This window comes from Phoxinus phoxinus (genome assembly GCF_949152265.1).
Source record: "Phoxinus phoxinus genome assembly, chromosome: 21".
Lineage (NCBI taxonomy): Eukaryota > Metazoa > Chordata > Actinopteri > Cypriniformes > Leuciscidae > Phoxinus > Phoxinus phoxinus.
Window position 1 is genome coordinate 9795381 of NC_136896.1, and position 18687 is coordinate 9814067.

The following is an 18687-nucleotide window of genomic DNA, read 5'->3' on the forward strand; positions in this document are numbered from 1 at the left end:
GTACACGAGAGAGGAAAAACCCGGAGTGGGACTGCGCAGGGGATGTGGATTGTGAATGAGAAGGTAAGGCTAAGTGTAAAACTCTCAAAGTGGAATACCTTGCCCTGGCCGGGTTGCTCCGATTTCTGAGACTTCATTTCTGCAATCTCAGCCTCCAGGAGGTGGATAACCTCCTCGTAGTCCATCTCCATTCCTCGGGCCTGTTTCTGAGCTGCATCTGCCAGATGGATCCGGGTCCGCAGGGATCTGCCCTCATCCACTGCAGATTTTGCTTCCTGCAACAGTGGGGTTCCACTTAGAACGGCATTGCTGAGAGCGCACGTACAGTAGGACGCTACATTGCACAGGGGCTCTTCCCCCCCTAACATTGCAAACTCATTGCACTTGAAGAGAAATGCCTGTACAGTCTCATCCCCCCCTCCTTCCCCCGGCATGACAAAGCACAGCTCTGCTTCTTTTAACTTATACATTTGGATTTGTTTAAAGAGGCTTAAAAACGAGACATGTGCAAACAAGTGTCTGTAGGTACAAGACTAGAACCAGTAAAACAAGCTGTTACATAATACAGGTATCGAAAGGTGTTTTGGCATTAATGACAACCACAACAACATCGGATACTTGTCAGCACGGCATCAGTCAATAGTCATCAGACAAAGGAAAGGTCCCCGGGTCATTGTAATTATGAAGCTGTGGGATATGATAGCACTCTTAATGAACAGGTGACACGAAAAAAAAAGTGAAAATCACATGGTGAGGATCTACAGATGAGTGTGGTAGTTCACTTATGCGCCACTTTCATATTACAGACCTATTAGAGTAAGACTCGAAAACACATTTTACTCATTATGAGCACTATTAACTTATTTCAAACCAGGAATAACTTATGAAAAGGGTACAGATAATTGCCCACTGAAAGAAGAACTTGACTTATTAAAAAGACATGATGGATCTTACATTGACTCTTTTCTAGCAGAGAGGCATATAAATTAGCACTTATGTCCATTTAACGTCCATGCATTATGGAGAATATCTGAAGTTTATTATAAGGATTGTGCATTAGTTACAGTTAATGTAATTTTCAAAGAATGTGGAATTCAAAGGGACATATAACTCTGTCCCGGAAATCGTGAGAAACAGAGGAGGTGGCTGGGGGGGAAATAATAAGAATTCAATGAACTTCGGAAGCTAGTGTTAAGCCTTAGAGTCTCAAGAGGAAGTGATGCATTAGTGCAACATTATTATATTCACATACTGTATATATTTCAAAAGTGCAGAGTCGGTAAGATGTTTGTAATGTTTTTGAAAGAAGTCTCTTATTCTCATCAAGGCTGCATTTATTTGATCAAAAATAAAGTAAAAACCGCAATACTTAAAATGTGATTTATTCCTGTGATGGCAAGCTGTATTTTCAGCACATGATCAATCATTGCAGTCAGGTGATCATTCAATAATCATTCTGATATGCTGATTTGGAGCTCAAGAAACATTTCTTATTATTATCAATAGTGTGCTGCTTTGAAGGTTCCAAATAAAAGTGAATAGAAAGTGCACAGAATGCTCAAAAGAACAGTTTTTATCTGTGTGTGTGTTTGTATTTATTTCTCGTTTTGAACATATCACTGCATTTTATTACATTTTTGCTTAAATAAAAAATAAAACCATTTGTGTAGTAAAATATCTCTGAACAAAAGTGTTGATGTACGTAATTTTGATTTCAAAAGCACATTTATGTTTTTTTTTTCTTAAGAATGTTAAGATGTTCTTAAAACGAGAAAACAAAACAAAATATAGCTGCCTAGCTTCCAAGGTCGTGAATCAGTCCTGGCTCACTGCACATTGGCACAGTGATTTCCGGTGACATGACAACGTCCTCATTGTACAGCATCACTACTGGCATTTATGAACAACAGCAGAACTGATATCTTTCTGACATTGTTTAAATGTTATTTAAAGTACATTATGATAAATAATTTACTTGTTACATATATAAATGAAACATTTCAGCCGTATATAAATGATAAATGTCTGTATAGCGATGCGTTATACTGAAATATAATTAAATAATGATTGCTAAAAAATTAAATAAAGATTTGTTTTTATAAACATCTATTGCGTGTCATTATGTGTAGTGAGTTGGCTCACATGATTTATGTTTCAGACCTTCCATAAGGGAACATGGTGAGCATCAATGCTCCCTGGTTTTCATGGTGCATTGTGGGACTTTTAATGGAGCGAATATGTCAGTGCACTGGTAGGATTTTGCAATTGAGACCCTTAAAATGGCTGACTCCCTGATCATAGTTTTTTTTTTTTTTTTGCAGTGCAGGGCTCTTTAAAGACCAAAACAAACTCTCTATCGTATCCATAACCCCAGAGCACAATGCAAAGATAAGATTTAAATGGAGAGTTCTCATCTTAAGGGTCACATGGACCAGTCACAAGTCACACCTCACACCGGTCACTGCTGCCCCCGCACACGTTTTACTGTAATGTAGCCGGGTGTGCACTGCGTGGACGGCGATGTTGCCAGCACATTTCTTGCAAGAGAGGAGGCTTAAAAGCCCACAGCTTCAATGCTGAAAAGCCTGTCAGCCTACCTGTTGCTCTAATGGCAGATATAGAAGGTAAAGTGTGGGTGGAGGTGAAGAGAGCAGAAAGGATTCAGCACTACAGAACGAAGTTTTACAGAAACATGCAGGGCTTTAAAAAGCTTTGGTTTCACACCACGGGGAACGTACTACATCTATTAGCGCTCCAACATGATGAACTGGATACGAACTGAGCCCTCTGTAGTGCTCCAAGAGCGTGCAGCTGCGACTCCGCAGACTGGAGCAAAGCACTCTGGGAAGGGGAGACAGAAGTTGCATTGACCCTGACGCCAATTGAAACGCCACAGGGCCTCGAACAGCTGACCAAACATTCAGTGCGTCTCTTTGATAAAGATATAACTGCATTTTCCTCTTTATTTAGATCATCTCTTAAGGTCAACCGCAAGTGAAATTGCGCTTGAATGGTTTTGCGAGAGAAACGATACCGCCAGCAGCCGGGTCGATACGAGGGCATTCATATATAAACTAGTTTTTACATTTTCTATGAAAATGTGAGGAGTGCCTTCTGCCCAAAACTAGCCTACACAATGTGAAGGTGTTCTAATGTGTTCTAGGTGTTTTTAACATGTTGCTATGTGGTTGCTTAAAAATACAATATGTAAGATTTTTTACATTCTTTTTTTTTTTTTTTTTTTTTTTAGTTTTAAGATTCTTATCCACACAAAGGCTGTATGATAAAAAATACAGTAAAAATGTGTCACATGATCCTTCAGAAATCACTCTAATATGCTGATTTGCTGCTCAAGAATCATTTATTATTATTATCAATTTGAAAACAGTTTAAATATTTTTGTGGAGATCATGATAATTTTTTTGCAGGATTAAAAAGAAACCTCAAAAGAACAGCATTTATTTGAAATAGAAATATTTTGTAACATTCATATTTTTACTGTCACTTTTGATTAAATTAATGTGTCTTTGCTGAATAAAATAATTCATTTCTTTAAAAAAAAGTCTTACTGACTTTTGAACAGTAGTGTATTCAAGATTAAAATCGATTGCTTAGAAAGTTTATAGCACGCCTCTTCTCAACAAGCCACATGATTCAATGTATCATTCATGTCCGTAGAGCACATACAAGCAAAACTTAAGTTTATTAATTTAAACAAACCCCTAAAATTACGCATAATCTAATGTAATCGTGTCAACAGCATGGACTAGCTGTACTGGCTAATTTGTTTAATTTACACGCAGGACAAGGATCTGAACGTACTGCTATCTTATTAACGGTCTAATAAAACAATTAAAGTCAAATTAATCTCGCATAGAATCCTGAAGCTCTTTGGATTTGGGTTTACGTAACAGACACTTCTGAGGCTCTGAGATAGAATCCAAAGGGCTAGTGGGAGCCTGTTCTTTATAACTCATAGAAAATAACTATTTCCAAACACCGATTGCCATCCCTCAATGCCCTACATACTTCATCTCCCACATGATGTTCTAATGTGGGTGTTTCAAGCTTCCATAGTGAGCACAACGCCCCGAAAATAGATTTTTGGATATTGCTCATAGACTTTTTTTTTTTTTTTTTTTTAGTTCTGTACAGGGCTGCTAAGGAAATAATGTATTTTCAGCATTTACCATTCATGTACAGAGCACCTGAATCTCACCTATAAAGGTCTAATGGTACATGTGTCCAGAGCTCCCCCCTGTGGCATATCTAACACAGTACGGTGATAATGTAAAACAAACTAAACAAAATAAGATGTATGGAAACTTAAGGTCAAAGGCCTGCTTCACACTTGTTTAACAGCAAAATCATGCTATTTTTGAGCTTTCACCATGAAAGTCAAACCCATTATTGTAGTTATAAACTGCTAACTTTGTTGATTTAGTTATATTATAAAGTGCTGTTTGAGCCTGCCGTTGCATGTAAAACTTGCTTCAACAACTTGATTTGCTCAATTATTTTGTTGCCTAATAAAGTCCTGATAAACAGGTTGCAAACTCTTCTAGCAGCTAAGCGTTTGCATTGCACTGTGCACACATGCAGTGTGAATACTGTAACCTGCTAATATGGGCACCAAAATGAATGTGTGCCAATTGCTTACGGTGCAAAACAGGCCTAAGAATGAGTTGCGTACCTGTTTAACTTTTGTCAGTTCCTGCTGCATCTTATGATTAAGGCTCTCGGATTCTGCAAGCTTATCCTGTTAGAACAGAGATCTTCACATGAGTCAGCATTAGAGTTAGCTCACTCATTCTCGCAAATAGGATTAATGAGAGTCTCGCTCAATAACACATGAATGAATGTCACACATTCCAGCATGTGACAGTGTTTAAAACTGTTGTCATAGTGGTACCTGTATTCTCTTGAGCTCTCTCAAGGCCTCAATGTGGTCTTTTCTTAGTCTCTCCATCTCATCCAGATCATCAGAGTCCGATAACGATGGCTTATAAAATAATACATAATAATATAAATATTATATTATAAACGCTGAAAAATACAGAGCCCCACAAGACATGCAGGAAAAATATGTATATCGTGGCCACAAATTAACAAATTCGTTCCCATGACTCACTAACATCAGCACGATATAATAAATTATTCACTCGTTTTACTAAATCGTGGCCACATGTAATAATTTGACTATGATATATATCTATATCTATATATATATATATATATCTATATACACAGAGTATAATTTTTTTTGTCCGCATGTCATATGCAGGGCTCTGTAAAAAAATGAATAAAAACATAATATATCATATGAAACATTATATAAGAGTAATATTCTATATAAATAATATATAAATTATAATTTTAAAAACATTGACAAATAATAAAAAATATAAACACAGATACTAAATGTGCATTGATAAATGATTATTACATATATATATATATATATAATTATATAATGATAATTTATCAATGCACATTTAGTATGTGTGTTTCTGCTACAATAATAAAAAATAATTTGCACTTACTGTAGGGTTTGATGGACACTCACTGAGATCATCTGATGTCAATCTCGCTACTTCCTGTTCCGAGTCAGACTTGGACGGTAGTTTAAAGAGTTCCTTTGACACTCTCTCAAAATCTTACAGGAGACAAATTTCTTATGAAAATATGTTCAGTCACACAAAATGTAAAAAGATTTAGAGGTTTATTTTTTAGACAAACCTGGAATAATGTACTGCACAAGTAAGAAGAGATAAAAAGCCACCAGTACATAAACCACTACAACATAATGAGGACTGACAGAAATGATTCTCACCGCCATAAGCCACTGTCCCTCCTGGGTTCAAACGCAGTCTTTCTCTCAGTGTCAGGACCTGAGAGTCATTAGGCTTCAATCCCAGTGCCTCCAGTGTCTGTGGACAGAACAACCGCCCTTTTAGTTACACCAGCATAACGTGCTCTCTCTCTCTCTCTCTCCTCTCTCTCTCTCTCTCGCACACACACACGCCTCAATGTCTTTGTATAAAATATAATATAAATATGAATACTATATATATAATGAATTGCCATTTAAATTACATTTTATTTTGATAAATTCATCCACTAAATAAATAATATATATATAAAAGTTTTTTTTTTACACAGTTAGTGTGTATATATATATATATATATATATATATATATATATATATATATATACACATGTAGTATATATAGTACATATTACTGTAAAACAACCTTCTGGAGTAGAAATCTTTCTAAAAATTGTCCATGCTTTAGACTGTTTTCTATATCAACAGATCTACAGACTGCGCTGTACTGCACTGAAGCTGTGGCACAGTCTCTATTGATTTCCCCATCATACCACAGTAGAAGTGGATATGGGATCGCACGTTAACTGCACATATTGTTCAACAGTGGGATTAACTCCCTCCACACATGATAGTAAAACCAAAAAAGATCAATAAAGTACTGAGACTGATGGGTAACTAATCATTAAAGCCCGCCGGTGGGGATGACCAGCGTTTGACCTTGCCGTAAACATGAGATGTTTCTGTAATTCGGTACTTTGACAGATACCGTCATTCCCTAATTGAAAGGATATGATTTTGCAGACCTGCTCTATTTTCTCGGGCTTGAGTTCGAAGCTGGGAATTGAGGACGGAGGTTTTGAGGGTCTGCAGGTATTGCTGGGATTACAGGCAGCGGTTGCATCTGGGCAAAGAGAAAGAGAATCCAAATAAGTTAAACTGCACACAAAAAAAAGCTCTTTTGCAAAACAGCTGTTTGCAATTTTGGTAAAGCACATCACATATTTTAGTAAGACTCTTACATAACTCAATGGGAGTATAATCTATGTGAGTAGATTGCTCACAGTGGGGGCCCAATTAAGTATCTGTGCAAAAAAAGTGTCTCTGCATCATATAACAAAATATCAAGCAAAGTGGTATTTATTTTATATACACTTTTCAAGTAAAACATTTTACAAAAATACGTATTGTTCAAAATATATTCACTTTCTAGCTGTCAGACATTAGTGCAACATGTTCATAATTAATTATTTGTTTGCAAAAGGCATTTGCTATGATATTTTGGATCTAATGAAATGAAATTTATACAGTCTTACGCTACCATTCAAAAGTTTGGGGCCAGAGTTTTTTTTTAATTTTTTTTATATACTTCTATTCAGCAAGTATGCATTAAAGAGTAAAGACAGTAAATACATTTATATTGCTACAAAATATTTGTATTTTTTAACTATATTTTTTATCAAATAAATCCAGCCTTGGTGAGCATAACAGACTTTTTAACAGTAGTGTAAGTGTTACTCCAAAAACATCTGAGGCACTTCGGGTCAACAATTTAAACTCTCATTCAAATATTACACCATTATATTTGATCCCTTATGATGGCTTGTATAAAGGCTTTGTGTACAACAGGAATTAATATTGTTTGAACAGGCTGTTTTTTTCCCTCCATAAACCCAACCCCGACCAGACCTGTGGACTGGAGAGAAAGCACAATGCTTTGCTCAAAATAGTGCCAACCTTGTCAAATCCTCTTACGATGAATAACTGCAGAGTGTAACTGAACTCATAGGTGTGTGCTCTGACCATGAACTCACTATCTCATCATTTATTGTTCACTCATTCATTATCCGCATATTTATTTATCTTTTTATCTTTTTGGAGGGGGATTTATTTCCTGACAATGATTTCTTGGAAATTCAAAGCCCTTTTAGAATAATATCAGACAGTTGCCTTCACAAATGTGTCATAAAAGGGGGTCTCAATTAAGTTTTTATGCAAAGTTAAGTGACTCATTTTCATTACCTGACACTTGAATATTATGGAGAGGGGACATGGTGGTGGAAAAAAATATGATATGGGAGGAAAAATATATGCTCTGTGCACGAGAAAAATGCTAACTTCCGGCTTGAGGGTGGAAATTGGGTACTTCGTTTCCGGTTGCCGTCTTGTTTACATCAGTGGACCGGCGTTAAGTTAGTTTAATCGTTCGAAATGGACCTAAAACATTAAAAAAAACTTGTGAAATGTCAAGTCAATATAAGAAAACAACTCACCAAGGCAAAAAAGTCACATCTTATTCAATAGGAAGATTATCTGCGGTGCTTTGGTGCTCCGTGTATCTACATCGGCTTTTATTCTCGATTCTCTGTCTCGTCGTCTTCTCACTTCGTCGTCAGCTCTTCAAATGTATCACTTTCACTCATAACTGTAATCGTTTGATTGCATTTATAATTCTCTTTCTCAACATCTATCCTTTGATACGGAGTGTCTGGAGATCCTGCTTTATCTGACTCGCTCTTTCTCTCTGACAGCGGCAGTGTCGCCGGCGCAGTCTCAGTGCGCTGCTACCATTGGCTCGTTGGAGTGTCAATCAATGCAGCGCGATCAATGATTGGACGAAACACTTTCTCTTCTAAAGCACTCGTTTTTCTCTCTTATTCTTTTTAATTTTTCTCATCTTTTTACACATCTTTTAACTCTTACTCGTAGCCTGGATTATCCGGGTTACGCTCTCCCTGCTTTGAAGATATGCATGTCCCGCTGCATCCTTTAGGCTGCAATGTCACTACAGTAAAATTGCCACTACCTGCTACACGTTTTCTGAGGATTACCTCCAAGAGAATAGGGCTCTCCCAATGACACGTGAAAGCTGCACTGAGCCCCTGCAGTAATGACTGCACAACCAGAGAAAGGGGATTACACAACGTGGGGTACTGTAGCCTTCTTGGCGGAATATACATCCTCTACTACATCGTCCATCAGGCTACCGGAAACTAGACACACCCATCGGTTTCGCAGCCGGAAGTAGCATATGCTAACGTGCACATAGTCTATTATTCCCATAGACAGTATGATTATTCCTCTTATCTCATATTGTATTTCTTCACCATGTCCTTTTAGGGGCTCCATAGAATATATACATGCTGTTCTTACTATGATCCTTATAAGGTATTCCCAATTAGATATTATATACTCTTAAAAAAAGTCACAGTAGTGTTCTTCATTTTATATTTCATGTTTGTTGTTTAGTACAGCCGGTTGAAACTGCTTTAAATCACAGCTGAGATGAGCTTTATCGAAGTTTCTCATCAATGAAAAGAAACCCTGTCCTGAACAGAGCTCGGCATCCTCGATTTCACCTGGAGTTATGTCATGTCGATGCTAATATCTATTTTCAGAACCATGCCAGCTGGATTATTTCGAGTTACAAACACAGCATCTCATCGGCACATGGCTGTCTAAACGTCTGCTGAACAGGTAGTCTAATCTAGGTTATGACAGAATGTTCTTTATCTATGAGTGTCAGATTGTTCACTAGTAAAATTCCATTCACAATGCACCAGAATGTGAATAACAACACCATCTGTGAATAACAATAGGAGTGCCTATGGTTAGTTCTGGGTTCAATACAAGTTAAGATAGCAACATTTGTGGCATTCTGTAACCACAGAAAAGACTTTGATTTTTTTCATTTTGCAAATGTAGAATTAATTTGTACTATTTTAAAGCAAAATGTTGTTATAGTTAAGCATTTACCATCTTGTATTTGTTTAAAGTATGTTGTTTTTTATTGACGCATATATACGTTGTTTAATTGGCAAATGTAAGTGTTTCAGGTGTAAAGTATTTGGTCACTTTAGTTTAAGGTCCAATTCTCCCTATCAACAAACTATTAACTAAGACTTTTGCCACAATAAACTCCTAATTACTGCTTATTATTAGTTAGGTAGTTGTTAAGTTTAGGTATTGGGAAGGATTAAGGTATGTAGAATATGGCCAAGCAGAATATGTGCTATATCAGTACTAATAAACAGCCAATGTCCTAGTAATATGCATGATAATAAACAACTAGTTAATAGTGAGAATTGGACCCTAAACTAAAACGGAACTAAGTATCATTGTAGAATTTTTATTTATGCAGTTATTTTACATTTTTCTTTTGATTTTGGAGTGAAATGTGACCTGTTTTATGAGAATGCATATAGAACAGCACATGTATATATAGTTTCAAAAACTAATGTATTTTAATGCTTTTTTGCCTCCATGATCCTTACTGTACTATTTCTGTTCCTTTGGATAATGTTTTTTATGACACAAACTTATTATTAAACTTAGGGGATTCTTATAGGGGGAATACAGGGTACCAGTACCAGAGTTGGCCACTGTGGTGCAGGCACTCTCAAGTGAGGACACGGGGGTGAGATTAGGCTTTCCTATTGCTGGTCGTAACTGTAAGGAAAGACACAAATTGAAGCCTTTAAGAAAGCATTATCTCAAGCAGTGCCGAAGAACATTTACTGCATTATTAAATCTCTCTTACCAAGACTGGAATCAGCCACAGTCTTATGTCTTACCTTAGTAAGTTCTACAGAAGGCAACGTCTCACTTCCAGGGTTGGGGGTGTTGGCTATCTTGGGAACGAGAACTCCAGTGGGCCTGAGTTGGGGAGTTGTACTGAAGGGAGGTTGAATGGAGATGGGGCTGTGGGGTCCACTGCTGGAGCCCGAAGAAGACCTTCGTCTGATAAACGCTATCTCTACTGTAGGGTCTGGTCTGTAGGGTCAAACAGTGACATGTGTAAACATATGACCTTACAGTCTCTCACCGTCCATACAGCTGCATTTGTCTTGGAGAGAAGCGAACTCTCTATGCATATTTTCCCTATGTTGTCATTCAGGGAAGGTTGTCTTGAAAGGTTGTGTTTATATAGACATATGTCTGAGTTTTAACCTGAGTTTTGTTCGAGTGAGTAGGATTTTGGCTTCTTCATGTGTTACTCCAACGAGAGACTCCTTATTGATGGATATGAGCTGGTCCCCGGCCTTTAGCCTCCCATCCTAGAGTCACAAAGAGAAAAACATTTGAACATTCGATTTAAATTTTCTTCAGCTTAATTTGCTTTACTTCACCTTAAATTACTCTTAAAAAGTTTTGTTTTTGAAAGAAGTCTAATATGCTCACTAAAGTTGCAGATGTGTGATACCGTAAAATACAGAAAAACAGTAATATTGTAAAATATTATTACAATTTGAAATTAATGTTGTGTACTTTAATGAATTTTAAAATATAATTTATTGCTGTGATGGCAACTGAAGTTTTTGCATCATTACTCCAGTCTTCAGTGTCACACGGTCCTTCAGAAATCACTCTAATATGCTGATTTGTGCTCATGAAACATTTCTAATTTTTATCAAAGTAGAGTAAACAGTTGTGCTGCTCAATATTTTTGTGGAAACTGTGTTTTTTCAGCATTCTTTGATAAATAGAAAGTTAAACAGGACAATTAATTTTTTATAGAATTGTTTGTAACATTTTTACTGTTTTTTTTTAACTCAGTTTTACTAATTTAACGCATCTTTGCTAAAAGTATTCTTCTTTTTTTTTTAAACATACTGCCCCCAAACTTTTGAACAGTCGTGCAATTTACTCACTTAACTTTACCTTAATTTATCTCACTTTACTTCACTTCATACACAAACTACAACAGTGTTTCACAAGCCAAGAATCAACAAGCAAATTATGTAAAAAAAATAAAATAATTGTCATTAACCGGTTTGTCTTCTCTCTCTCTCTCTGTTGTTGCAATTTTACAAAATAACAATAATAACAAATAAACATACTTTTTGGCAATCGCCCCCTTGCATTATTTCCTGAACGAACACCATTGGCCCCTCTGCACGGTTAGCTCCGCCCCTGATGACCAAGCCTAATCCTGTCCCTTTGGCAACACATATCAACTGAATCATGCAGTCTCTGGGGAAAGAGAGGTTAACATAAGGGCTTGAATCAACAGCAGAAACAATGAATCCTGAGGTGATTAGTTTTTTTTTCCAATAACCATAAATTAATCTGTTGTGGGATTTCACTCTCACTCGGGATAGGTCAGGTGTTTTCAGGCTTAAACTCTTCAATCAGGACACTATTAATTGCATTAGTGTGAAAAAAACCTGCTGGGTTCTGTCATTCATTTTGATAGTAGAATTGTTTTAAGTATATGCAAAAGGATCATACTAAAGCACCGGATAAAATCTGAATTAGATCTACTACAGTGTGTCTTTTGGTTCTTACGTGCAGACTTGTGGAGGTGGAGAGGTAATGCAGGCAGTGGTGTATACTGGGTTTGGGTCTTTAGGACTCAGAAGCAGAGGACTGGTTGACCTGGAAGATGAGGAGGAGGAGGCAGTGTCGGTCATCTTTCCTGAAGACAAGAGATTTGATTTGTAATTCTTACTGATTTGTATTTTACGGATGCCCTGAACCGCAAAAAACGAACAAAAAAAAAAGCTAGAAAAATTCTAGCATTTCAAGATTAAATTCCAAACATTGCGTGATTAAAGTCGCAACATTTCGAGATTAAAGTCGAAACAGTACGAGAATAAAGTTGTAATATTTTGAGAATAAAGTTAAAATTACGAGAAATCGTCCATAAAAGTTTGTGTGCGTCTGTGTGTGTGTGTGTGACATGGATCTAAACAAAATAGTAGCTTTTTACTTTAATCTGGGCTTTCAACAAAAGGAAATTCTACGGGAGCTAATCTAACAACGTAAAATACAAATCAGTTATATTAAATTCTAATAACATTTTGTAATAATACATTTTTTAAGACATTTTTAAAGAAAAATTAACATTAGAAATTTCCTTACTGTCACATGTGATTAATTTAATGCATAATAGCTGAATAAAAGTATTTATTTATGTAAAAAAAAAATCTTACTGACCCCTAACTACACATACATTTTGGTTCAAGTATATGCATGCTTGGCTCTTTATGTAGAAAAAATGATGTTATGGAAGAACTAAACTAAAGCCTTTTTTAAGTTGGCACACTGTAGTCTGTTTTTGTCCATCATTTCAATATTCTCTCAAAATCAGACATTAGTCATTCACTCCTGAAATGCAGTATAGTGATAGACGTAATGGAAAATACCTGTGGAAACGGAGATGTCCGATCCAGAACTGGTACTATTGCTCGAGCCATATTTTTCCATTAGTTCAGCAAATTCCCTCCTAATGATACACATATAAAGGAACATGCAAGATCATATATAGATTCACCTTTCCTGGAGCCATAATTTTCCAGTGGTTCATAATAGGAGGGCTTTTGTACACTCTTACTTAATTTTTCTGTCTCTCTGTGTTCAGAGAGTAAACATTATGCGGGCTTTCCTTTCTGTAAAATCATGCATTACATAATTATGAATGTACTTGTTATGTTCTAAAGGAGAATGCTAAATTATATTATTCTTCTTAGTTTTTAAAATACACAAAAAATAATGAACACACCCCTATTAAACCCTCAAACTACATTTTGCAAGACAGTCCCTAGTTATTTGACAACTCCCATTAAATGCAACTTCCTCATTAGTCCACAAAGAAGCTTAGAAGCTCTTAATTAGATTACGGAAGTAATCACAGATAAATTGGCATCAAAGTTAAAAGCCGGACTGTTTCCAAACCTGAAATGTGATCTAAGCAGTAATCTTTAAATTCTTGACATTATGTTCCCAAAATCTGTGTACTGTCCTGAAGCAGTTAGTTTAAGGTGATTGATTGTCCATTATTTATGAGGGTAATCCTTTAACACCGTTACAGCTTTAAACCTGACCCCAGCTGGTTTAACTCAGGACACATATGACAGACTTGCGGCCCAAATACGTCAACAGCTGTTCTGTCGGGAGAACAAAAGTGCTCATCAGGAAGTCACTGAGACCAGCAAAATGCCAGCTCGAGTTAAACTAATACAGACAGAAAGAACTTGACAACTGCCCAAAACACAGACCTCTGGCTAAGCAGACAGTGACAAAACAACAACACATTTGTGTTGCCCTCTATGGATCAAGGCTCCTAAGAAGCAGTGTTATTTTAGATTTTATTTTAGGTTTATTAACATTTTGAATTACCTTTTAATGTTATATTATATATAATATAAAGTTACTTATATAAAGTTAATTTTAGTCTAAAATGTAGTAAATTTTCATGTTAATTTTTGTTTAATTGTTAGTAATTTTGTTATGTGCTTTGTTTGTCATATTATTCATTTTTTAACATTGCTATTTTTTATATTTATTTCCACTTAAGGTTTTATTTATTTTCAGTAAATAACTTAGTGCTTTAGCTTAAATTTATTTTAGTTTGTTGCCAAGTTGAAATTTTCACTTAAAGTCCCTGTAAAGGTAATTCTAAAAAAAAATTCTAAACACATTATACATGTTAGAAATGTATTGCTAAAACATATTACAAAGACTGTGAACTGCGAAGTACTGAATTGTGGAGTTAGACCGTTAAACAGTTTTTCACCATTGCTATTTTCCGGATTTTTTGGGCGGGGCTAAAACGGGGGCTCGATGAAGCACTGGAGCCCCTGAGCTACTGGACACGCCCCTACTTGATGACACACTGGAGCCCCTGATGCTGGCCGCGGCGCTCTCTGCTAACAATATAAATATAGCACATTCGCATCAGTTTGCCGCTCAATCGCGAGTTACTGTCAGTCAGTACTATTATTAGTTACTACAGCCTACAGTTTGCTAGTTAGCTATGCCTTCGTCACAGAAATGCGTACTACCTGGATGCGATCATGTACGAAACAGATCGGTGTCCTTATTTAAATTTCCTAAAAACGATCACATCAAGAAGAGGTGGATTAATTTTGTGAAGAGCCACCTTGATGGAGAGCTGAGGATCACCACCAAAACCCGCCTCTGTAGTGATCATTTTACACGGGATAGTTTTATAAACTTTCGTCGGAGACAACTGCATGCTCTGATAATCCGCTGTTACTGGCGAATGTGGCCGAACCGACTATCTCCCGCCTCGGCCTTCATCCTCCCGTCGCGCCGACACCTGGTGCCATCCTCGGCAGTGCGTGCCCACCAATGAGGGTAAGCTGCCTTGTGTGCTTATGTTATAATTATAAACCTAATAAGCTGCTAGGAGCATCCATTCCGTCTGTAGCGGTGACAGTTGAGTGTGGCGACGGCAGCTTCCCCGCGAGTGGGCGTGGTTTCAGCGCAGCCGGCGGACACGCCCCCAGCGTTTGAGAGCAGAGACCACTGCTCATTTTTTCAAGATTTTGATAGCTTATTTTATGTTCTTGCCGGCTTTTTTTATCATTCAAATTTGGCTGGGTGGCTAATAACAAATTTTTCTGTGATATGACAAACTCAGAACACATACTTAATTTTGACTTTACAGGGACTTTAAAGGTAGGGTAGGTCAGAATTGTCTAAAAAAACTTTTATTCAAATTTGTTTAAACTGTCTTTATATACCAATGCATAATTAAAATGCAAGTACTCTGAAATAGAGAGTATAAAAAACCGAGTGACTCTAGTGTATTTAATCTTCAATAAACACAGCTCATTAATTCCATTCACTCCCACCTAAAAACGGGTGCGCGACTGCGCGCACGTGGGCAGAGCCAGTAATAGCGGCGGTAGTCATGGCGACGGAGAGTGACAGTCGCGCAAGCCAATCCTGTGATTCGTCCCGAATGGAAATAATGTACTTACATTTTAATTATGCATTGATATATATAGAAAGTTTAATCAAATTTGGTAAAAAGTTTTTATATAAATCCTACCTACCCTACCTTTAATTCAAGTTTTTCAATTAATATTAATATTTTATTTTAGCTTTATTTCAATTAACACAAATGGTTTAAATAGTTTAAATGGTAACAAAAAAGGTCTCATTTGACAATGTGCAATGCATTTTGACAGCATGTATTAGCCTTTGTTAATGTTAGTTGTTAATGTAATGTTCATGTATATCACTAATGTTAACAAATGAGACCTTATTGAAAAGTGTTACCGTTTTGGTTTTAGTTATAGGTAACGATAATACCATAACCCTGATTAGAAGATTTTAAAACCGCTAGATGTTTGGAGTTCATAAAAAATTCAAAAAATTTGTGCTGGAAAAATCCCATCACACTACAACAAGTGCCAAAATTCTCAATAAAGTGCTAAAGACTTTAATGTACTTAAGTGTATTAAGACTATTTTTAGATTTGTTTTAAATCAAGACACTCCTCTGTACTCATCCATTTATAGGATTAAGAATATGATGTCCAACAGTGCACATTCAAGCAATATTTCCTGTCTCCATAAAATTAAAATCTTTGAACACAAAACAGATCATATACAAACACGTAAATACTGATAGAGATGAATAGCAAAAATAATGCATTCCATTAGATATTGTTAAAGGGGTCATGAATTGAGGAATCTCATTGTACTAAAAAGTTTCCTCATTAGTCAAAAAACAGCTTTTATTGAAACCAAGCTCAGAAAATGGCTCATTTTGGATTTTGTAAATTGTGGACAAACACAGGATTACTTCAGCAACAAAACGATAGAGATACCTGAGATGATCTGAGGATTACAAGACGTTTTGTTTGTGAAAAAAAAGTCTTTGCCTTCCTTGTGGTCCTAACATTATAGAAAGCATGGATGTTCTTTATTTTTGAGTTTCAGTCAGATCGTGTCAGTAAGACACTGTTCGTTTGTTCGCTTAATTTTACAGCGATTCATTTTTAAACAAGACACAGATTGGTGCAGGCTTTTCAGAAAGACTGAAATTGAAAGATAATGCAGTGCCGACTATATTGGATCCGACAGTAACGTCGCAACACTCAAGTGTGAGAAACAACGTTTTTACCATGTGTCACTATTGCTTTGTCTGTTACAGATAGATTGATATGTACTGAGTATTTACACTGTAGCGCCGCAGTTGAACTGTGATTTGCTGTTCTTTCCTTTGCTTCAGGGGGTTAATGCATTAAATTATCGGTTACGGAAGAAAGCAAAGAACGCTGCTTTAGTTATTGTTTTGATCTAAGCCATTTGCTGCAAACCTTGAATAAAAGCTTCAGTGCACGACATCTTCTGTTTTGTCATCAGTGAGACATTACAACACGTTTCATTTTATTTAAAACACAACACTGCAAATGACAGTGTATATGTTTTTCACTTTATCGAAAAGGTTGACTGGTGAAAACTGAATAGCCTATAAGAAGGACAGTGTGAGAAACAAATTATTTATTATATAAATATATAATTATTTCGTTTACACTACAACAAGTCATCCTTGGTCAATTATAACTGTGAAAGTACTTATGCTTTGAGTTATCTCAATTATGCATTCAATGTACTTAAAGTTTTAATTGTGGTAAATAAAGTTTATAATATGCATAAATGTTTCACATAGTTGGCAAATGTTTAAACTATGTAACAAGATATTTTTCAGCATCAGAAGTTTTCAACACAACTCCACACGTGTAATGGTGGGGACGTTGAAAAATGATTTTAATATGCAAAACTGTTACCCAATCATATAGCAGTGGGCATTTACATCCAAGTGTTGAATATGGCAGGACTATCAAAAATGAAGTGTTCGAAGAAGGGTCAAAAACAGGATAGAAAACAGCTTTTTACGTCTAAATTAGTCCTTAATAACTTAATACTTACTTAATAACTCACTTAATAACTTAAGTGGACCTCAGAGAACATTATAAAAATAAAAAAATAATAAGTTCATAACCCCTTTAAAAGTCATCTTACCTGGAAGGGTCGTCACGTACTATCAGTAAAGACATGTGATTTGTAGATGATGCCATGCGAAGAACCTCCACTGCCCTAATAAAACATCACACATATTTGTCAGTTTAGTCATTTGAATATACTTAAGTCATCCTATAATTTATTGCATATCAATAACAAAATACACAATGCATTACTTTTCATTTGTAACACCTCCTAAATTCATGTTGTTAACATCTAAAATGAGGTCCCCTGCTCTAAGACGGCCTGAAAGACAGAAAGGAACATCATCCATCATTCCCAGAATCAAAGTAAATACATTCATTAGAGATTTTTTTGGGAGAAAGAACATACCGTCCTGTGCCGCCACGCCACCTGGCAAAACCCGTTTAATGAAAATACCAAACTCTTCACCACTGTGTTCCCTGTAGCCCCCAATAATCTTCACGCCTATCGAATTGAGAACAAGATTTTTTGGATTAATTCTTTATATGGGTGTGAAATTAAATTGTGCATCAAATGCCTTGCAAAATGAAGCAGTGTAATTGTGCTGTGGTTCTTACCAAGTCCTTTTTTACAGTCTGTGAAGTCTAGTCTCTCCACAGCACGGTTGATGCCTTGGGGCCCCATTATTGTCCTGAGAAAAAAAAAAACTGTTTTTAAAAATACAGATGAGATTATCGAATGGATGGTTATAATGCGTTTGACCCTCTGATGCATGAATTATTAAATCCCAAAGAAAAAAAATGTATCATGTAATCATGTAATGTAATGGAGACATGCTTTAGAGGGTTAAATCACTCATAAATAAATATAGGAATGTATGATTTCAAAGTGGGTTTACAATATTAGAAGAAAAGGTTCCATAACCTTTCTTTCAGACGCTTCATATGTAGAACTTTTTAGCAGTTTCCATCATGGTATAATTTAATGGATTTAGTTTTAATGAATTGAACAAATTTTAGGAATGAAACATCTCGTAAACATACTTTATCACTATGAAAGTATCATGCAGTCAATACATTTATCCTTACATAGTACTTTTTTGGCATAAATTGAGTCAAAGGGTTCTACAGTATATATTTTTCTAAGAATAT

The 18687-nt window shown here is 36.1% G+C and overlaps 1 protein-coding gene across 5 annotated transcripts in view; it reads right to left on the reverse strand.

Annotated features, from left to right (window-relative positions):
* Window positions 1–18687, reverse strand: part of stxbp4 (syntaxin binding protein 4) — a 38289-nt gene that overhangs the window by 14012 nt on the left and 5590 nt on the right. For all 5 annotated transcript variants that reach the window (XM_079596186.1, XM_079596187.1, XM_079596185.1 and 2 more), the window contains 16 exons: window positions 18154–18227; window positions 17945–18040; window positions 17788–17857; window positions 17612–17686; window positions 12977–13056; window positions 12117–12246; window positions 11669–11801; window positions 10779–10885; window positions 10403–10601; window positions 10199–10277; window positions 6635–6732; window positions 5834–5930; window positions 5544–5656; window positions 4913–5002; window positions 4694–4759; window positions 99–275 (listed from right to left, as the gene is read on the reverse strand). In XM_079596186.1, coding sequence (XP_079452312.1) covers window positions 99–275; window positions 4694–4759; window positions 4913–5002; window positions 5544–5656; window positions 5834–5930; window positions 6635–6732; window positions 10199–10277; window positions 10403–10601; window positions 10779–10885; window positions 11669–11801; window positions 12117–12246; window positions 12977–13056; window positions 17612–17686; window positions 17788–17857; window positions 17945–18040; window positions 18154–18227 — 1684 coding nt within the window. The remainder of the gene's footprint in view (window positions 1–98; window positions 276–4693; window positions 4760–4912; window positions 5003–5543; window positions 5657–5833; window positions 5931–6634; window positions 6733–10198; window positions 10278–10402; window positions 10602–10778; window positions 10886–11668; window positions 11802–12116; window positions 12247–12976; window positions 13057–17611; window positions 17687–17787; window positions 17858–17944; window positions 18041–18153; window positions 18228–18687) is intronic.